Below are 23,010 nucleotides of genomic sequence, written 5' to 3'. Positions count from 1 at the left end.
CTTGGGCTTACTCTGATGGAAATAGGAGGGAATATGTTTATCCACTGCCATGTGTGCAGTGTTCCTCTCTTTGTGAAAGGTTCAGGGTAAGAACACAGCAGCCTCTGTGTGCTCAGGTTTGCCTTCCACCTGGCACTGCAATGACAACTTGTATTTCCTTCAGATCCAAAAAGTAATTATTTGTTTCTACTAGTCTACAGTGAAAAAAGAAAAGTCATTTCAGACTTCTCCAGAGAGTGTTGATGATAAACTTCTCATATTGCTTCCCTTTCATGTCTAGGCATTTCTGTTAGAAACACCACTCATTCTTTAAGGATTTTCAAATCCTCAGATGTTCAGAGGTTTTGTGTAACTGGAAAAAATATCACCTACTGATTTCTGAAAACCAGTAGGTGATATTGTTATGCCTTGAATTACATAGGAAAAGAGGACCTAGAAAAATCACTGCTTCATGAAAGGTCCCTCATCACCAAAAGAGTCATGTGCTGCACTAGCAATTCTGTAATGCCTTATATATGATTATTATATGTCATATATATCCTGTTATATATTATATATATTATATAGATAGATTATATATATTATATAGATATCAGATTATGGCAATACTGTAATGCCTTTTATTATTATTATTATTATTATTATTAGTCATATATATATTTGCAGGAGTTGAAGTGTCTATAGGAATTATTTTTTTTCACCCTTACATATCAGTGCTTCAAATAATTTCTTGTTTTTTATGATGTGACATATGAATATTCATTTGTGTGATGTGCCTTGAGAGTCAAGAGCTTCTCTGATTTCTGTCCTGTGAAAAGTGGCATTATTTTAGGTAAGGGAAGCTGCATAAAGATTCAGACATTTATAAGGAATTTAAGGTTTCAGATGTTCTCAAGAGTGAAGCTGTGAGGGGGAGAGTTCACACAAAAGCAAAGAGCAGTTCACCAGTCCTTCAGGCTGAGGGAAATCCCAGGATGTTAACAACAGTATAGAGCTGGTGATTCCATCTACACTTAGAAAAATAAATCACACAGTGTACAGAACCTCTGGCCTGCAGAAGGAAAAGATCTCCCAATGATCGATTTGATTTAAAAAAAAAACCCTAAACTCCCCAGCTTTCCTGACCCAAATAAATGTGTAATTAGAGAAGACTTCATGGTGATTATTATTGAAAAGTGTATGGGTTTGGCTTTATTTCTGATTTTATGTTGGCAGTAACTCCAGTTCCAAAGCTTTTGCAGGCTTCAGAAGAACTAAAAGCTGAGTTTTGCTTTAGACCAGCAATTGCCAGTAAAGAAGGGAATAAAATGGGCTCATTTCACTCTTTTTAGCAGTATAGCCAATTTCAGAAATGTCTTCTCAGCTTAAAATAGTGAAAATTTCTAGAATTGATGGTACATCTGAGACTAAAACAGTCTTTAAAAGCACCTTCTGAAAGCTGAAAGATGCGCTTGCTTGGATAAATGAACTGGCAGGAAAAAAATACATTTAGGAATATATATTTAACACTGGCCTTCAAAAATGCAACTTCTTTTCACTTTGTTAACTTTTCTTGCAGAAAAAAAAGCAATAGAGGCATTGCACTATGTATGACAATAAGAAATGACAGTTTTCTGTTTTTTCAACACATTTGGAAACTCATTATTATCAAATGGAACTTGAGTCTCATTGCCTAGAAGCAATAACATTTTTTTTCATTCTCTGCTGCCCAAAGTGACCAAATGTAGATTAGTCTGGAGTTTCTTGTCCCTGCTAGAACTGATAAATAATAAAATTCATTTTTAGATACACAGATTTTTTTTTTCCTCCTTCCTTCAGGCTGCTGAAGAATGCACAGAATGAAGTTCATTTCAGAATATGGTATAAGAAACTTCTGGCTGCTCTCCAATTCTGTGCTGGACAGACCCTGAACAATGAGTTTTCTAAGGAAGAAAAACTCATCAGAATTCTGGAAGACATTGCCACAAAAGTGAAAGCTGCCAGTGATCCAAAAAAAAAGGTTTGTTAAAAGATATTTCCCCTTCCATACAAGTTTCTGTAGGGAATTTTATTTTTTTCTGAAGTAACACCTATTTCTTTTAATACCCTTTACATAAATAAACCAAAGACTTAACTAAGCTTTATTAATATTTTTCAGCTCTAAAAAAAGTAACACATAGATATTTAATGGGACAACTCTCATCACTGCTGCTCTTGAGGTCTGCAGATCTTTTAATCCATTTAAATTCCTTCATCAGTGGTTTCTCAAATGGGCCTGGAGGTGGCCAGAAATGATGGCAACAAGGCTGAATATCATTTCACTGAGAGGAATGCTCACATTCAGCACCTCATCTCAAAATATTTGACCCCTGCAGAGCTGCAGCATTTCTGGGAAGCTTTACTAAGAGTTGTTCTTGGCAGGCTGGACATAGCCTCATTTCTCAGCAAAGACAACCATAGTGGAATGTGGCTAATATCTCAAATACAGCTCTCAGCAATGAGCACTGAACACATATCTGCAGAGATGCCTCCATGACAAACTTGCAGTTATCTTCTCCAGTGGGTGCAGCTTTTATATTGCATAGGTACATTTCCAGTTCAGATCTGTTAATTTTCCAGGACAACTGCTGTTTTCCTGGTGTGTAAAACAGCTTCTCGTTGAAATCTCAGCAAGGCAGAGCAGAAAGCCAAATAAAAATGTACTCGCCACTGCTGGTTATCATGAACAATATCATGAATCTTTCTGCCTTGTTAAGGATTCAAAGGTTTTCAAAGGGTTTCTCAGAAAACTCTCAGTGCTGCTACTGAGAGCAGCAAAGCAAACATGGAAGTAAAAAGACAAAAATATTTGCAGAAGGAAAATCCATGCAAAGAAGAAGAAAGAGTAGTAATACATTATACATTACTAATGCATAATTCAGATTTTAGAGATTAATCTCAAGGCTGCAGTTACTATGATACTGAGAAGCTCCCAAACCTTGCAGTTAACAGAATTAGGCAAGGGAGATCACAGTGTTGAGGCAACAAGCAACAAATTGGGAAGATCTTAGGAAAGGCAAAAAAGCCCAAGAGATACAGCAGAGCAATACAAGGCTAATTGAGCCCTATTGAAGGGTGTTGAATCATAGAATCTCAGAATGGTTTGGGCTCGAAGAGACCTTAAAAATCATCCAGTTCCAACCCTCCTGCCATGGGCAGTGGCACCTTCCACCAGACCAGGTGGCCCCATCCAGCCTGGTTTCACAGGCAGAGATTTTTTCAGACATCCAATCTAAACCTTCAGTTTGAAGCCATTCTCCCTTGTCCTGTCACTCCATGCTGTTGGAAACTGACTCTTTCCATCTGAACTATGGGGCAGTATGAGCTGGTAGTGCATCTAGGCAGAAAAGGCATCAATGTGGAGTAAAATTACAGCTCTTATTTTTAATACCCCAGTGTGACCTCATTAGTTGTTGTAAGGTCACACGGATGCTGCCAGCTCTGGAAATTGCATTGCTTGTTTAAAGTAAAGAATGACAGTAAAAAAAAAAAATTAGAAAGAAAGAAATAAAAAGTTGGTTTTTTTGTCCTTTCATGCTGCCATAATGGTTCTTGTGCTGCAGGAGGTGTTGAAGGTGGAGCTCTGCAGGCTGCAGCATTTCTTCCAGGAGGTGAAGCTCTGCCGGCTGCCCCTGAACCCCGCGCTTGTTGTGCAAGGCATAGAGGCAGATGTAAGTGTGATCCATTACACCTTCAATTTTGGGTTTTAGTCTAGAGGGGAGAAGGAGAGAATGCCTGCATGGAAATGATCAGGAAATTATCGTAGTGATATAGAGAATAAACTATCCGGTTGATTCACACCCAGCCTAATCTCCTTCAAACCTTTGCCTTGGCTGAGGCAGAGGTGACAGGATGGGTGGGGTGGCTGCTGCACGTGTGTCACACCAGCCAGAGATTTCACCTCTGAGCAGCCCATCCCCAGCTAAGTTTCTGTAGGGAAACTCAGCTGCCCTGCTGTGGTGTTGGCATTGGCAAGAATACCTGGGAGCTGGGACCTGGTTCCCACTGTGGGAATCCATAAAATCAGAGGGTTTTGGGAAAGCTGCAAAAGGCAGGCCTCAGAGACAGCAGAACTGTGATTAGAGCTAAGCAGTAGCCATGAGATAGGTCAGCAGAAAAATTATGTAAGAAGTAGAAAAGTAAGGACATGTAGAAGAATGATCTGCTTGTCTAGAATAACTCCCTAAGCTACAAAAAAAGTTTATCTAGGGAGATATTAGGGAGTTTTAAGCCTAATAATGGAGCTCTGTGTATTGTGTTTTAAGGCTTACAAGCAGTTATTTTATTCAAAATAAGCAACCATTGTTTTAACCAATGGTACATGTGCTTACAGTGGTTGGATGGAACTGCTGTCAGCGTGCTCTTGCTTTGTGTGATTGGTCAAAAAACTTTTAAAGTGAGTTGTAACATTAAGTTCCTCGTCTGCTGCCTGGGATGTGAACTGCTGGCATCTTCCCATTGTCATAACCATGTAATGAGACTGATGCTGCAAAATCAAACAGCTCAAAGCACGTTCCAAAGCAGTCCCATCCCATTTGTGATTTGTACATAGCCCCTGGCCAGCAATACCCACCAGGTAGCCCTTGGTGTTTTTCCCATCCAAGACTCTCCTATGTCAGATATGAGAGCAGCAAAAACTCTGGAGCCAGTTGTCTGTTCGCTGAGCTGACTGAGAATTGCTAAAATGTTAAATATTCATACTAACTTACCTGTCTCTATGACCCCTATTAAACATGACATAAGGATAAAGGCAATAGCAATGCTCTTTAGTGTTACTTGACTTGACTGCAGTACTAAGATTCAGTTATGCATTTTTCAGAAATATTTTCATAAACAATATAGAGCCAGGAGTTAGCTGATTCATCTCTGGAGAAGGAAAATGCATCCAGCATGAGGAAAAAGAAAAACCTGAACAGCCATATATATTACCGGTTATAACTGCCTAATTACAGTAATTTGTGCTCTATTTTTGTTCTCTGGTTCATTATCCATAGTAGACCTGATTCTAAGAGGTGCTGATCCTTTCAATTGCCTCTGACCTGTGTTTCTCCAAGTAATTGCTATTCAGCCTTGATCTGGCTGAGAACTGAGGTCTTCCAGCACCCCACAGGCTTGGGCAAATTGTGTGTGATACAAGTCAGAAGGATTTGAAGCCTGCTGCTGATCCCTGCTTTCAGGCTTTTGGAAATAATGACTAATGGAAAGGTATCTCACCATAAAGTCATGCTATTTATACTGCACTAGCTTGGCTGGACAGATACAAAAATGTTTAAATCTAATGTCTGAAGAGGTCTTTTTGTTTTTTGGGTTTTTCTCATTTTTCTTATATCATTATAGGCCATTATCTTTCTATAAATACATGTCGCTTCTTGATTGGACTGTACGTCAGTATAATCATGCAAATTAGAACTTTTAAGTGCTTATAATTACCTAAATTTAATTCATTTTGGTGTCATCTATTGATTTTACCAGTAGCAAGCCCTGCTCACAGCCCCATCAGAGTCACATCATCCCACAGGAACCTTTCAAGCACTCACTGAGACATTTCAGTTGGCAAAATTCCGACTGAAATGGAATCATTTCAGTGGTGAGGGATCAGAATTTCATTACTGATAATGGCTCTGGCCCATCCCAGAGGTTTGCAGTGGCTGAGACAATATTTGCCTGCTGGTGCCATGCTTTGAGATGTTCAGATGAAAAGCTGCAGACAGCTGTGTCTGGTGGAGCTCAAATTGAGCCTCCCTTGCACTGCACCCTGTAAGGACAGCAGCAGCTCTTGTGTGGTGCTCATTATTTCCACAAACCAGACCATTAATTTACCATTGTCTCTAGCTGGTTTTGACGGGTTTCCCTACCACCTTTCTTTGGATGTTTTTAATGAGGGTAATAATTCCACCCCAAACTCTCACAGGATTTGCAGTGCTTGGCTCATTAATGCTTTTTGAAGCCCTTTGAGATCTTCAGGTGGAAGGAGCTGTAGAGCATGAAAGTCAGTTTGTGTTTAATTAAGATAAATTCCACATAAAATAAAGCATGATTTTCAAAATTTGCTGTATCCTCAGACAGAGTGAGGTAATCAAAGAAACTGGCAGGTTCTTTGCTTCCATATCTGATTGGTCAGGGCTGCGGTTTTTTCAGAAAACGATGGGACCACAGGCTTTTCAATGCTTTAAAACTCATTAGATCAGTCTTATATAATTCATCCACCCAGTTACAGGCAAAGCTTATTGTTGATAGGCCTGAGTGAAAATGAAAAAACAATTAGCACATAAAATATTATCTGTTCATATGGTCTGATATTTAAGTGAAGCAGATTGTCTGGGGACAAGAATTTCTTGTTTTTCAGACCCAATGAAACAGTCAGTAATATCAAGAATTATTTATTTTTGCTGCCACTGCTACTGAGCAGTGTTTAAAGCTGGAATCTTTTTCCGAGGTATTGTATTAGCCTGGTGTTTTGTTTATGTGACACTGTTGTTCTTCTGTCTCATCTTTCTTTCCCCTGCAGTCATGTTCTTATTTTACATCCAATGCCTTTCCCTTAAAAATCTCCTTCATCAATGCGAATGCTCCAAGTGGAAACATCAATGTGATTTTTAAGGTATGTTCTTCCTCCATTCCTCAGGTCTTTTGGTATGGAAAATGATCATTTAAAATTCATCTAATTTATATTTTTTTTAAACCCTGAGTCCGAAAATAGTTGATTTAGCTCTGCTGCTTGTTTATCCCTATTATTTTTGACACTAGAACTATTAATGAAACATGTTGAGGCAATACACTGAAGTGGCACCTTTTTGATCAACAGAGAACAAACAAATTATAGCAATTTTTTCCTTAGTGAAGACAACCAGACTAGAATATAAAGTTCATATTTTAAACCTAGTTTATTAACTAGGGCAGGTCTCAGAGAAGAGATAGGTCAGAGTGACTGAACCCTCAACCTCGTCCATATGTCTCTAAAAAATCAAAATACTGGAGTGTTAGAGGCTCCATTTGCCACACAAACCTAATTCTGCCCCTGTCAGCCAGTGTGGGGGAATGGGCTGAGGAAGATGGAGCTGGAGGAGGCAGCAGAGGAGTTTTGTCTGATTGGAATTACTTGGAGGAACTGACTCAAAATAAACTCTGCTTTATTTTGCAGTTATCACCTAGAAAAGCTTCAGGCTTCAGAACAGCACAACCACAAAAGACAATTTTAAAGTTAGTTCTCTTTTGAAAGAGCAGAAGTCTTCCCTAATAGTGGATATTGTTTTTAGAGAAGAACACAAGTTCATAAAATGGCTGAGGGGTAAAAAATGGTTGGTTGCCAATGGCATTATTCTTAGGTATTTTTCAGAATCATTTTCCAAACGAGAAATTAAAAAATTGATATAAATAATTTTTTTAAAAACCTAGATTCTATGCTGTCTTAAATTAACTTGCCCTTTAGAGCAGCTGTGATTCTCAGAAATAGAAGTAAGCTTTCCAGGCCTGCCAAGGGGAGAAATTAGCAATTTTAAGTTTTTCTGAACATTTAGAAACCTGTTTCATGTGCTGTTTTATCTGAGAATCAATATTAAGTAGCAGGTTCCTACCCACTTGAGCAAATACCTGCTCATGGGGCTTTTAAACAATTGTATTGATTCTACTCAAACAATTTTTTTCTACCTAGTAATGTTCAGCAAGCAGCTCATTGTCCAGTTGCTGTAGAAGTATTTTAGCTGCTGTCACCTTCTCCTGTCAGCAAAACATTGTGCTAAAATACCTTTTGCTTGTACTATAGTTACATTGCTTATTCATGACAGATAACTCATACATAAATGATAAGCACAGTAAATGATAAGGATATCTTACTAAATTGTCTTCCCACTGTATATGTGAGGGAAGGTAAGTGGAGAGAGTAAGATATTTTTTACATTTTTAGGTGCTAAGAAGAATTAATTGGAGTCTTTTGATGAGATAAAAATAGATTCAGATATTTTGTCTTTTTAAAATGAAGTACTTGTCTCCTCAAGTACTTTCCTGGGAGTAAATGTCTGTAGATTGGAATACTTGTGTAAAAAGAATATAACAAAAGAATAAGGCACTTAAAATACCAATAAAAAATAAGTATTTTACATGGAGTGGGATGAGGGGAAAGAAAATCAGGGCTGTTGTTTTTGCAGGCCATTTACTCAGCCATGGTTGAAAATAATCTCTTCATTAATTCTTGTGGCTACCATTAAAGCCCCATTTCCCTGAGATTATTGTTTGACTAACTCCATGGGGAGAGGGGTCATCACTGCTTGGAACTGAATATGAATCACATTATGGATTAAATGTAAATTTGTGTAAAATTCCCTTGCAAATACCAAGTTGTGAGGCTTAACGTGAGACAAACGCTGTCATTTGTGCAGAGGGATCCAGCATTAAGGAGACTTTAAAATGTAACTAAATTAGGATCCTACCTCTGGATTAAATTTCCAAATTCTAATAATTACATTGGAATAATAAGCAGAAAGGCCACAGTTAAGTACAGATCGTTTGTTGCCATCTCAGTGGCGGCCAGAACTGTCTCTGTCTGTGTGTGCCATCTACTCTGTCCTCTCCTGAGATTATTGAGAGGTAAGTAGGAGCATTGAAGGAAAACAAGACAGAGTTACTGAAATGAATGTAGCTGCTCTGGTGGGCAAAAAAGTCCCAGTTAAATAGGACATTATTTCTGTCTGGTATTGAAGAAGAAAAATGAATTGCATGTGCAATTTTCACAGATAGGTGATGATCTACGTCAAGATATGTTGGTTCTGCAAATTATTCACCTGATGGACAACATTTGGCTCCAAGAGGGACTGGATATGCAAATGATCATTTACAGGTGTTTATCTACAGGGAAAGGACAAGGTCAGTCTAAAATTACAAAAGGAGCCTGTATTACATTATTCATATTTCATCTAAACAGTGCCATATAAGATTTATTTATTCTGCCTCTCTAGAACTCATTGGATTTTGTAGCAACTAGAATTTTCCAAAAGCCTCAACACTGTCAGCTTACAAAACATTCTTAAATTCACATATCAAAAAGAGGGCTTTGGAGAAAATTTGCCATAGCTACTGAAGTTTTAATCCAGTGTGTTCCTACATAGATGCATAACGAGCCTAGATGCATGTGGCTACACAAAGTACCTGCAGACAAGTGATGACAGCTTTGTGCTGTTGATTTTGAAATATTATTCTTGTGATTTATGTTGCTTAGGGCAGGCCTGACTCATCTGAAAGCTCTATTTCTCTCTTTTATGGTTGTTGTAGCAGAGCTGTAGCAGGGATACCAATTGCTTGCTGTAGAAATCTGCTGACAGCAGTAAGCTGCCTATATTTCCCTGACCAAATCTTCTACTGGAAATAATCCTAGCTCAAAGAGAAGGATGATGTATCCAGATTACCTGCTGTACAAAAGCTATTAAAATAGAAAAATTAAAAGAAAATCGTTGCTCTCTGAGGCACAAAGTGAACATGAGAGAGGAGGAATGATCTAAAGGAAATAAGAGAAAAGTATAGATGAGTTCAGACACAAGGCATGTGGTGGTGGTGACCTGGAAAAATCTCCTCCCTTCTTTGTGGGATGGGAATCAAAGCTTGAAAGCTTCTGCTTCAAAGGCAGATAATACAAGAATACTATTTCTGGACATGACATTATATATAGACTCTTCTATATACTAATGCTTAATTTGATGTTTGCCAAGAGAGATACAGGGATCATCTGCAAATAATATTCTCACCCTGACAGTCTCTTCCTTCCAGCATCATAGCAGCAAAAGCCCCTCAGTGTCTCACAGATTTTAAACATGTCTTTCCTTACGAGTTCACATCAGTGCTAAGATAATTGATTTACAGTTAATTATTAAGGATAAAGATTTACAGTTAATTATTAAGGATAAAGTGACATGCCTGTGGTCACATAGGGCAAATGTACCCCAACCTTAGGGAGGTTTGGGTACACAGTTTTTCCAAGTCCTAGGCTCATGACTTCCTCCCTGGCCACCTTTCCCACACATGGGGGTGGGAGATGGTAATTTCATGGTCGTGCAGCACAGAAATCACTTTTCACTGAAATTCAGTGAAAAATTTCACTGTAATTCAGTGAAAAGTGAATAAAGCTTTGGTAGAATTCCACTTTCCAGGCGTGGTGCAGTAGAGGAGCCTGTCAGGAAGTCAAATTCTTAGAGAAAGTCCTTCTGAGCTGCAGAGTATCAGGATGACATGTCAGGGGACCACACATGGGGACAGGCATGGAAAGCCAGGTCTCAGGAACAAAAACAGGAATTAAGTACATGCAGTAGAGACTGAGGATTCAAGTGAAGCATTGCAAAGTGCTCGGCTTCTCTCTGCACCTCAGAGTCCCAGTTTGTGACATACTGGATCAGTATCACTGAATTTCTGAATATCCCAGTACCCTTTCTCCAAGCTGTGATCAGCATCACATAGTCCAGAATAATTTCTGCACCTTTCTAGACAATAAATACACATGAAACAATATATATAAATATATAAAAATATACATTTATAATATATAAAAATACATAAAATATATAATATATATTTTATATATAATATAATAAATATAATTATTATAATATACATATATGTATGTTATATATTTTATGTATTATAGTATATATAACATAGAATGTTATATGATAAATTAAATATATAAAAGTATACTTATAATATGTATTATATATTATACTATATATAATATTTACTTATATTAGTAAATATCCGATCCTACTTTTAATTGTTTTTTGGTTTTGTGCATATTCCACCCACTTTGAATCTTGCTAAATCGTTCACCTTGTTGGTACTTTGAGGCAGTTATATCCACAATATTGTTATTGATGATTTGATATCTCCTTCACAGAACTGCCCCTTTCCACTCAGTGCCCTTTTATTTCTAATTTCCAAAGAGCAAGATTAAAACAACATATATACATATTGTTATACATTTTGTGCTGCATTCATTATTTTTAAGCTTTTAACCTATGTTTTTCTTATTTATTTATTTATAGCTTTAAACTTATTTATTTATTTATTTATTATTCATTTTAAACATATTTATTTATTTTAACTTAGTTATTTTTAGCTTTTAACTTCATGTTTTTTTGGAGTTTTTTTCCTGCATGGAATGATCAAACAAATGGCAATATGCATTATTTTTCTGTGTTTTTAAAGTTGAGGATTTTTAATGCAAACTCTTTTCCATCTGATTAGGACTGGTGCAGATGGTGCCAGATGCTACCACCCTAGCGAAGATCCACAGGGAGTCTGGGCTGATAGGACCACTGAAAGAAAACACAATTAAAAAATGGTTTCACCATCACCATCCTCTGGAATCAAGTTACCAAGAGGTAACATCATAATGAAGCTTATTACACATTTCATGCTATGCCATGGGGAAAAAAAAAAGAACCAAATTACTGCAGGCAGCAAAAATGAATGGTTCAGACACGAGACAAACAAGTCTCACGCAGAGAAAGCAGGGAATCCACTTAAATGCCCCTCTCTAGCTGAGGAAATATTTCTTTTTATCAGGTGCATGCTATTGCATTTTCTATAAACGTGTGTCATAGAGATGTTTTGAAATTTAGTTGCAAAGTGAAGAGAAATTGAAATAGAAATTGTCTTGAACTCAGAAAAAAAATATTTTTTAGGTTAGCTCTTTAAATTCTTTATTTTGTATAAACCATATAAAGATTTCCTGTATTTAGGAAAGACCAGGCCAATACCTAGAGTTGCAGAAAGGTGTTTTATCAAAACCACCTAGTCAGAGTCAAAATACAGAAGCTCATGCTTTTCGTATCACTTGTTCTCATGAGATCCCATGGTAGGCACCTGATTTTATGAAACTAGATGTTCTGCATAAGCCAAAAAAACTGTAAATTTTATTTATAGAAGCAAAGGTTTTCCCAGAAAAACTTTCTATCAATTCCTTTTTTTCTATCAGTTCCGTGTTGGGTGATCATTTTCTGAGGCCCCTGAAAAAATTTTCAATTTTTGTGTTTCTGGGAATCTTTTTATAATGCCTTTTCAGTTTAAATGATAAAATAAGGGCCAAAATTTTAAATTTTAAGGAGTGCTTTGAGTATTTAGCTCTCTGAGAATGAAATGCTTTTACAGCAGTTTGTTAGTAGGTGTGTATTATAAATATGTTTGGTAAAGTTTAGTAATTTTGTAATTATTCCATAGACATTTTCTCATCAATATTTTGACTACAAACTCTTGAATTCCTCATATATCATTTTATTCTATTAAACAGGAGCAATATGTGTAGAATGGGGTTTTTTTTACAAGATTTGTGTTTACAGTTTTATGGTAGAAGTGTAGACAACATTTCAATTCAAAAGAGAGGCACTGCTAGTTATTGAGTGAAAACTTGATTTCTTGCTGCAGCTGCTGTTTGTAAAAAATACCATTCATGTGGAATATTCTAAAACCAATTCCTACCCAATTTCTTCCAATTTTTTAAGTATATAAAATGCAGTCAGATCTAATTACATAAGAAATGCATAAAATTACTGCTATGCATTCCCTTTGTGCTTGCTGGTGAATGAACCTTTCTCTTTTTTTACTCCTTCATAATTTTTTACTCACACAGTACTGGATCTAAGGTGCCCAGAAAACTGGTGCAGGACAAGCTTTAATATCCTCATTTTACAGTTGGGTGAACAAAATCACAGAAAGCTTAAGTGTTTTATCCAAGGTCATCACAGTGAGTAAGTAGCACAGTTAGACATAAAATTCAGCCAACTCTTGAGCTGTGGCCTAAGTTTTGCAGGTGGCATCTTGCATCTGCAGGGAATTCCTGAAAGCCTAAATAATCATTTGCCTTGGCCAATGTAGGTTTTGTCCAAAAAACATTAAGATCCAGATTAGGATGGTTTGGGTTTCTGTATTACGTTGTATACATTGTGATTTACATTCATGGGACGTGAACTGAGTTCTGGAGAAAAAAAATAGAAGGAGGTACAAAACAGTGCAGTGGATGTAGAGCAACCTGCACCCTTCACAAAGCAAATGGTTGCATTTGTGCATTATTTGTGCAAAAATATTTGCAAATAATTTCCTAACAGGTTCTTTTGCAATATGCCTGCAGAACACTGAACAGAAAATGCCAATTTCCTGCCAAGTAGCTTTTTTTTTTAAGCACCTTTTTTCTTAAAGTTTTCTGTAGACTTCCAGAAAAGGTGAAAACCTCATGCAGAAAATTGTTCTTGTACTGTAACTTTGAAATCTTTTAGTGCCATGCCTATACCATTCTTACTCAGACCTGTCTCATGAATCTCTTTTCAAAATTGCCTGGTAAAATTTTAACAGGTTCAAAAGGTTTAACAGTTTGGTATTTTTTAAACGGGTTTAACAAGTTACCAACAAGCATAAGATATGTAAAATTACATTTAAAAAATATTTTAAAAATTATTTATTTTATTGTTTTTAAACACAATTTTATTTGTTTATCACAAATACATCTGGGTATTTCATGTAAAAGCTTTTGTTTTACTCACTAGGCCATAAGGAATTTCTTTTATTCCTGTGCTGGCTGGTGTGTTGTTACCTTCATCCTGGGCGTCTGTGACCGACACAGTGACAACATCATGCTGACAAAAGCTGGACACATGTTCCACATAGATTTTGGAAGATTTTTGGGTCATGCACAGATGTTTGGAAGCATCAGAAGGTTGGTATCTATAGTAACACACAGTAAACTTTAAAGCAGTGGTCTGAAATTTCATAGCCTTATCAACTCCCATAAAAAAAAATACAAATGAGATTACACTTTCTTTTTGTTTCCTTCCTGTATTTTCCAAAATAACGTGTTTTTGTTGTTTCTTGAAACTTCTAAAAATTGTAGGAATGACTGGAGAAGGATTCATAGATGTTGGAGATCCCTTTTCAGTGTAAAAGAAAAATGTAATTCCTTGTTTGGTCAGGAATTTGAATGATGTAGTTCAGTAGTGATCAGAATAGAAGAATTCTGATGTCAATTGCTTGTTTTTCCCCAAAAAAGGAGGGTCCCTAAAATGGATCCAAATCCATATATCTGTCTAATTGACAACTTTCTTCCCACATTCAGAGAAAGAACCAAATTTTCCACATGGACATGGAGAATAATTAAATTATGCCTCTGTGGGTAAATTTGCAAACTTTTTCATTATCTTTTGGAGTTCCACATCAGACCACACTGAGCTCAGGGGCTGCTTTGCAAATACCTGATTACCTTGGTAGGTGTGATGTACCTATGTCACGCTGAGGATAAATCAAACAATGTGAGCATGTATCCATGTTCTTAATGTGAACATTTTCTGAAGGAAGGAATGAATTGAAATGGAATAAGGATAAGATAATGTCAAGGAGCTTTTACAGCAAAGTAAGGAATGGATGAATGATCCCTTTTAGTGATGAGTAGTTGTGTATGTCTTTCATCCATGTTTTCTGAAAACTTCCAGAACAACTATCAAAATTAGGTTTGAGCTAATTTTCTTATTTATTTTTTGTTCTTTTTTTTTTTGTTAAGCTGGCCTTTTCCTGCTCCAGACTATCTCAGGGTGTTAGACATAACAGCATGGGAGTATTGCTTTGAGGGAAACTGATGAGGATAATAAGTACTTCTAAGTCAAGCAGTCAAAAGATTTAGTTGCAGTGCTTAGAATTATCATCCATCATTCAAGATATGTACCCTTAATCCCCCTCATTTGCTGTGGAAAGAATAAAGCAGAGAGAGTAATAAAAACATACTCATGCACACTCCTTCTCAAGTGCTGCATCCTTCTCCATAACAAAACTCCTGTTGGAACCTAGCAGGGATTTCCTTGAGTAGTAATTTTCCATAAACAAAAAATTACCTAGTTGAGTGAACAGCAGGATGAAGCAAATATAAGAGGGGACACAACAACCAAATTTAAATTATGTAATAGCAATAATAAAAATAAATATTAATGTTACTGTTTTACAGCTCAGTTATCCTACACTTTCTTATTAAATCTATGAAAACTTAAAATATAATCATTTCCACAAACATCAGCCTCTTTGCCCATTTCTCAATGCAGTGTGTAGCTTTTAAACTACAGAATAAAATCGCACATTTAGGACCTCCATTCATGGACTGCCCCCATGATTTCTTAGGAAGATTGGGTCTCCCACATAAGAGCAGGTTGCAAACAATCATTGTTTTCCTCAAGCCCACAGGAAACTGAGCAGATAAAGTATTAATGTTATAGTGATACAGTATTAATGACTATTGTTCTTAGTAGTTGTATGCCCCTTCATAAAATGTAACATATTATTTATAACACAGGGACATCGCATTTTTACAGGTCATAAAATTCAGGTTCTCTCAAAATTTGAAGCTCTCAGTGCTAGTTGTATCTACTCATTCCCACAAGGCAAGTCCTGAAACAGCTTTGGCCTCTGGTTTCTTTAACAGCTCCTATATTGCACTTTTATTTGAGTTCTTGTTAGATTTTTGAGGTTTTTTTGCACTCCCAGAATATCATACTCTAAAATAATATTGAAAAAAACAGCAGCACAATGCTGCCAAATCTAAGAATTATTAGTGCTGACCCTTGGGGAGTGTTGTACAGTAGATATTTTACATACATTTCTGGGGGTCTAAAGGAGCTTTAAAGAATGCAAAGCATCTGATACAAATCTCTCTACTTGGGGTTTACACACATCATACAAACCTTTTTTGTGTATGAGTGTAAAATGAAATCTGTGCAGATCAATGAAGGGTTACAGACAAAGATTCCCTCCGCAAAGTGTATAAAAAAATCATTTCTTAAAGAGCTTTGCAAGCTGATTGCCATAGCTGTCCATTTCCTGCTCTTTGCCACTACAAAAGTCTAATTCCTCAGAAAACTTCCCAATGATAGGTCCTGTGCAGCATCCCGTCCTTCTTCTGATGGAAGTGAAGTTCCAGAAGTGCTTTGGCAGCCTAGGGGCTCACACAAGTGGGCTGCAGCTCTTCTGTCACACCCAATCTGAGTCTCCAGAGAACCTGGTGGAGCTGACACATTCATCCAGTCACGCTCACTTTTGCATTCCTGACTTGTAAAGACCATAAAAAGGGGATTAGTAAAGTTTTCTATTTCCTGCCCTCATCTTTAAATGATATCCAATAAATCTGCTCAGTTTTGGTTTCAAGTCAAAAATCAGCTCTTCCTGATGTGAGGGGGGAGAGGAATCAGGAGCTTTCTTTCTACATCTGCCTTCACAGTTCAGTAAATACTTTAAATAGTACCAATAACCCTTCTTTCCATGGATCTATGGTGCCTTGAGAAGGCTGGGCAGAGTTACAGAATAAAGTAGGGATTTATTAAAAGGATCTCCTCCATGGATCCACCTTGGGCAGCACAAGAGCCCAGCCAGGCCTGCACCCAAGATGAACCAAAATGGCCCCAAAATGCACCAGCGGGCACGGGGTCTCTCCCTTTGATCAGTTCTGCTCCATTTGCATCTTGCAGTTCATTGTCCCATTCCAGCTTTAGCCCCTGCAGTCCCACCCTGCTTGTTTTTCTCTCTCCAGCCCACGGTGTTTGTGCTCTTGGGCTGAGATTGGGATCATTTGTCCGTGGTGCCCAGCTGGAGCAGGAATTGTTTTGTTTCTCTATTCTGTGAAGAGAGCTCACCATCCCATAATATGAAGCCCAGACCCACACCATAGAGCAGCACAGAATGTGATAAATACAAAAGCTAAAACCTGAGGCATCATCTAGAGCTAATATTTCAGAGGTGTTTGAGGCAGACTTATGATCTATCTAACCAATAGCATAATAACAGAGAGCTTGGCAGAAGAGCTATTCCCAAAGTCCCAAAGGGAACTTTCCTACTGAACCATGAGATTTCATTATCTTCTCTTCCTATTTTTTTTTTTAATCACACTGAATGACACCTTCTGCTAGCAGTAATAAAATGCTCTTTTCATTCTCTAACCCAGCCTCCACTTTTGACCCTACATTCCCCTAAAACAGGCAAGTCTGCAGGTTCTCTCCAAACTGTACAAAGAAATATTTCTTGTTTACTTTCTTCATATAACTGCCTTATTCTTCATCTATTGAGTGTCCTATGGGAATCATCTCAGACTCAGTCACACATAAATAAGTGTAATGTTGTCCAGATTCTCATCCAAGACTATTCAGTCCTGATCAAGTGGTTTGGAAGAAGGTGTCTGGCTCATAGTTTTACGTGCCATGCTTTGCTCACCTTTGTTTCCTTCCTTTCAGTTCTGACCAGCTCCTTTTGAACGTTCCTTCCTCGGTGAATTAAGTAGCCAAAAATTTATTTAAATCCTGTGCTAACTGAACTAATCCAAAATTCAGCAGACAATCGCATCCTCCCCTCTACCAGTCACTTCCAGCTCTGTCATCTGTCATTTTCCACTCAGGGATGTGCAGAGTGAGATTTGGTGGCAGGACACAAAGTGGTGCAGTTCATGGCACACTGCAAATCCACCTTTTGATAACATCAGGGTCCATTCTTTTCCTTAAAAACCCAGTCATCCTGATTACCCCCAGCACTCACTGGCCTTTTCATTTCCCTGATCTGAATCACAGAGACCCTCTTGTCTCTTTGCCAAACTAATCCTGGCTCTTGGCATGGCTTTCCCAGAATTTAAATCTGCTAAGCTGGTTTTCTTCTACAAAGTTAATTACTACAGGCAGCCTGACTATTCCTTTGGGAAATTCCAGTTATTAGGGAAGTTCCAAAAATATGGGAAAATTATGTTTCCCACACTTTCTTCCTAGGTTGATGTTTTATTATATTGAGAAGGATTTCAGAACATCTGAGTACATAGAAATGTAGTGCCTCTTTTTAACACATTTCATTTTTAGTGTTAACAACCTAAAATGTGTGTTAATGTTTCACTAGAAGTGCTGATAAAAAAAAAATCTTTTCAGGAATTTCTTTCTAAAACAGAAGTGTTGGGATGTGGACATGGAAAATAAGTGCTATCTGCATTTTTTTATTCTATTGTATCAAGGTTTGTTCTTTTTTTTTAAAAAAAGGTAAAATGGGGAAGAAGGAAGACTTTGAAAATAACACATTTTACTTTTTGCTTTTTACCCTTTTGAAACTTTATTTAGAGTACTCACATAAAGTCAAAAACTTGAAAGTAAAAACTTGAAAGCATAATCACTTTTTTTCCCTAAATTTGTGCATGAAAACTTCTACCAACCTGTATTAGATGTTGAAAGATTTTAGTGGGTGTTTTCAGTGTTAAGATTTCATTCTCTGAAGTTTATATTTATTTTTCTGACATGATAGGTCTGGATTTATTGCTTTCTGTGAAATGGTAAGTCCTAGTTCTTTGCCACTATTCACTTTCAGCGCTTGCTGTATGCTACCCACCAAAAATCTCTGATGCAACCCTGGAAAGATTTAATTTCATGATTTAAAGCACCTTAGTAGCCCAAATGATCTTAACAAGATTATAGAGATGTTTAAATCCTGCCATCCACATAAAGAATGAAAGGGGAAAAATGCACAAAAACCTGTAGGTGAAACAGCCACCATCTCCAAGGTGGCAAGGGGCTTGAATTTATCAGGGAAGAAGTCCATCACTTTTGAAAGTCAAAAATTTGTCCCAAATTGAGCAGTTGAGCACCAAGAGCACAGGCTGAGTCTGAGAACACATGAACAGCACAAACTGCAGTCAGGGAGCTCAGATGCACTCTGTTGTCTTTGGCTTTATTGAGCCTTGATCCTAGTTTGCCTTTCTTTCTTTCTTTCTTTCTTTCTTTCTTTCTTTCTTTCTTTCTTTCTTTCTTTCTTTCTTTCTGTCTTTCTGTCTTTCTGTCTTTCTGTCTTTCTGTCTTTCTTTCGGTTTGAAATCAGAGTAAATTATGTTCACTGCCTGCTTCATATGTTCAATTTTTTTGGTTATCCTTTTCCATGTGATCAGACAATCAAGGGAGGCACTGTTTTTCCTACAATGTCTGTGTGGATTTGACCATATCCAGTTCTGTTCATGCAAGAGCCTTGTTCTTCCTGCTCAATTGAGTTTCCTGAAAACCAGTTCTTGTCTGCTGCAGCTCTCAGAATCCTTCTTGGCTTTTCCTTCACTCCAAGAGTGTCAGAAACTGCTTTCCTGTATTCACTTTTTTGAAGGAGTTTTTTGGTATTCCTGGCAATAATCACATGGGCTAGAGAAGCTGCTTGATGCTTCCAGAGCCATCAGCAGAATTCCCTCTGCTTTGGGAGACTGGCTGCAAATGAGATGTTTAAGTGACTTTTTACCAAATTCCCCTCCTCTCTCCTCTTTCCTCCTTGTCATTCTATTAGCCACCCTGAGATTTATTTGTAGGATATGGCTCCAGAGATGGGAAGTTTAACAATAAAACAGAAAGAAAAGGGGGAAAAGACATCCTGATCACTGTCCATTTTGATTATGGTTTTATTTGTTATGCTTTTCAAAGTGTAACTGTTCATAGGGATGTGTATTTTCTCCTCCCTGCTCCCATCAGAAATTGTGTTGTATCACCCCTTCCTTTGAAAGCTCTCTATACATATTTTTTATCTTCAAAGGAGCTGTTCTCACATGCACTCAAACATACATTTATATTCAGGGGAAGCTCTTCTCATACACAGTCAAGTATATATCAAGCACTTTTAAATCAATCTCTGTTTCTTGGTCTACTTTTTTTTCTTTTCTTTTTTTTTTTCTTTTGCTTGTTCTGCCCACTAACCCTTTGTCCTTCATCCTTAACTGGAAAGCATGCTGATGTATTTAATTCATGTAGGATTTCATCCCCTGCCCCGAGGAATTCCTTTGCAATTCAATTTCTTCATCACTGGTTTATTTCTCTCTTTTGCCTGGTGATATACAAATGCCCTGCAACCATCTATTACTGTGTTTTCTAAATATCCATCTCATACTGAAAAGGCCTGTTAGCTGAATATTCCATGGGTAGGGCTTATGTTCTGTTCTGTTCCCACTTGTTCTGTTTCTTTTAAGGCACCTTTTAGGTCCCAGTTTTAAAATCTCTTTCACTGCTGAGGGCCAGTTAGGACACAAAAAGCAATTGTCCAACAATCTCTGTTAACAAGAGGAATTGCTGCAATGTCCTTGGGAATTAACTCTTAAGTGGTTCATCAATAGGGTTGGTAATAAACTCTAGCAAACACAGAAAATGTGGTAGTCCTAGAAAATGGTAGATAAGGCATTGGGAATGCTGCACTGAGCACTGCCAAATGTGGGTATTGGAGGTGAAGCATGGAAAGGATTGAGCTCCACCTGGATGCTGTTTTGCAGCCTGATTGCTGGTGGCTGAGTGCATGCTGCTTGAGCTGTGTCTGTCAGAATGGAGGAGCCCAGCTCAGCTCAAAGGACACAGGGGAGCTTCCTTACCAGTCAGTGTTGGCAACAGGACAAGGTCTGAAACTATTCAAGACACCTAAAGCAGAGCAGATCTTCTTTCAGGGAGGATCTTTTCAGGAATCTTCTAGCTAACTACAAGAATGGTTGAAATTCTGTGACCTAAGTGAATAAATCCTATGCTCAGGCTGTGGCAGAACTGGGGATTGCAGTGAAATCCATCCAGAGGTGCCTCCAGGGAGTTTCTGTGTTCCCATGATGAGCCTTGCCAACTTCCCTGCTCCATGGCAGGGTTCCAGATGGGTCCCTGTGGCAGCACACTGCAAGTACTGGGTCTGTCCTAGGAGCTGTGACCGTGAGCTCAGCTGTCACCTGCCCTGTGACCTGTACTTGGAGTCACAGAGTCAGGGGTGGTTGGGGTGGGGCTGTGCCCAGTCATCCCTCATTGGCTCCAGCTGTGCAGCACAGGTGAGCAGCATTAACAGGAACGAGCCATGGAGGGCACAGGGGCACTGCCCAACCCCAGAGGGCACAGAGAGGCACTGCAGCAGCAGCAGCAGCAGGGCACAAAAGCCTGGGCTGAGGGACAGGGAGGGCAGATGCTGCAGCCTGCTGCAGCCTGCTGAAGATGTCTGGTGTTACTCTGTGTGGGCAGACACCTGAAGCCTTCTGAAGAGGTTTGGTGTTACCTGTTTGGGTTGAAACTTTCTGAAATTGTGTGGTGACGCTCTGTGTGTTGTGGCTGTCTCAACTGTGACATGTGCTGTCAGCACAGCAATCCTACAGGACCAGGTAGGACCAAATCTCTGGGATTTATTTGCTCACCAGCTTGCATTGGCCCACAGAGAAGGGGGTTTTAGTAAAGTCACATTCTGTGCAGGCAGAGGGGCACAAGTGAGTAGCTGCTCTGACTCAGTTTACAGGGGAAAACTCAATGTCAGCAGAAAAATCAACCAGAACCCTTATCTTAGACAAGGACTACAGCTTGTTTTCAAACTGTATCTATTAAACATATTAAATCTTAATGCCACCAATTCAGTTACTGACAGGAATACATTAATTTTTCAGAATAGGACAGTCCAATGTGTGGAATGCTGCTTTCATGGCTGATCAAAATAGTGGGTATGTTCGACTCAGTGATTTGACTGAAGAGCTAGCATTGAGGTTGTGATAGTAAAAAAAAATATTAGCAACTTGATATGATACGCATAAAAGAATTAACTTAATGAATAAATAAGACCATAATAGTTTAAGAACTATCTACCTAAGGAATTCAGGGAATTCTTTCTAGTTTAATGCTTTTGCCTAAAGGTAGACATTATACATATATATATACATATAATATGCAATACAGATCTATAGTATTAAATATATATATCATATAAAAAATACTGTGGGTAAAACTGCAATCAGAAATGAGGCTTCAGATTTGTAGTTTGAAATATTTTCTTACAGTAGATATCTCAAACAGCAGCAGAAATGGCACAATATAGAGTTAAGGCCATGTAATCTGGTATAGGCCTGATAATTTAGTATAAGAATGTAGGTAAAAAAATACTAGATGTGAGTTTTAATTGCCCAGGACATGTAGGTTACTTAAGCCAAGGATACTCGGGGCATTAGAAATCTTTCTGTGTTATGGGAATGAGGTCATTACTAAATTCATACCAGTTTACCCAAGGCTGTGTCCAGCTAAATCTTAAAACCTCCCAGGATAATCTTCCAAGGCAACCTGTTTCAATATTTACTTTTTCCTCATAGTGAGGATTTTTTAATATTTTTTAATGGCAAGTGAGAACTTCAGCTGGTTCAGTTTTCTCTCTTATTCTTGCCTGGATCCATCTGTTTTAGAGCCTCCTGTAGATCCAAGAAAATTCCCTTTGGCCTCTTGAAAACCTCTTATCTCCTGGCTAAACAAACCCAGGTTCCTTAGCCTCTCCTCCCAGGCAAGTGCCACCATGATGTTGGTGACTTTGTCCAGTTTAGTGATATCTTTCAAGTTTTGGCAGGATATGAATTAATAAATGCTAAGTGGAACATCTTTACATGTGGCATCTTTCAGTATTTTCATTAGTATCATTATGATGGGACAGAGAATGTGTTTGTTCATTTTTTGGTAGAGGCCCTTTGTACAAGGTTTTGTGGTGAAAGTTTGGATTAGCAGACTTTAGAAAGGGATCTGAGAGTTTTATCACAGCCAAATATAAGTTGATTATAAGATATTGGATAGAGAAGCTTGAAATTTGAAGTAATCCTTTTGTTTTCCTTTGCACTTCCAGGGAAAGCTTCCCCTGGAATATTTTTAACATTTTTTACTTTTAGAGAAATGGAGATAAGGAGCCCAGGGAAATTACAAGGAGACCAGAAAAAAAGCAATTAAAATCATTTGACATCTGAAATACAAGACTTGTGAGAAAAGGTGGAAGCAGTTGTCAACAGAAGATTGAGGAAAGACATGGTAATAGTCTGCAAATACTTTAGAGGCTGCTGTAAGGGAGATGGGATCCTCATGTTCTCTTAGGAAAGAGCAAGAATTAATAAGATGAAAGCCCAGCAAGAGTTAGATTAGGCATTAGGGGAAAAATGCTGTGAGGGAACATCCTGAAACAGAAATTTGATAGGGAGATTGAAGAAGTCTATCATAAAAATCTTTGAGAATAGGCTAAATA

General features: G+C 37.9%; 1 protein-coding gene across 1 annotated transcript in view; it reads left to right on the top strand.

The window, feature by feature from the left end:
* PIK3C2G (phosphatidylinositol-4-phosphate 3-kinase catalytic subunit type 2 gamma) overlaps positions 1 to 23,010 on the top strand; it is a 189,138-nt gene that overhangs the window by 106,346 nt on the left and 59,782 nt on the right. Inside the window, exons 18-23 of the mRNA XM_066550141.1 lie at positions 1,819 to 1,999; positions 3,582 to 3,689; positions 6,527 to 6,619; positions 8,748 to 8,877; positions 11,242 to 11,378; positions 13,536 to 13,705. Of these exons, the coding sequence (XP_066406238.1) occupies positions 1,819 to 1,999; positions 3,582 to 3,689; positions 6,527 to 6,619; positions 8,748 to 8,877; positions 11,242 to 11,378; positions 13,536 to 13,705 (819 nt within the window). The remainder of the gene's footprint in view (positions 1 to 1,818; positions 2,000 to 3,581; positions 3,690 to 6,526; positions 6,620 to 8,747; positions 8,878 to 11,241; positions 11,379 to 13,535; positions 13,706 to 23,010) is intronic.

The sequence above is a fragment of the Molothrus aeneus genome, chromosome 5 (genome assembly GCF_037042795.1).
Source record: "Molothrus aeneus isolate 106 chromosome 5, BPBGC_Maene_1.0, whole genome shotgun sequence".
Classification (NCBI taxonomy): domain Eukaryota; kingdom Metazoa; phylum Chordata; class Aves; order Passeriformes; family Icteridae; genus Molothrus; species Molothrus aeneus.
Note: the sequence above shows the minus strand (reverse complement) of the source record. Positions and strands in the feature narration are given on the sequence as shown.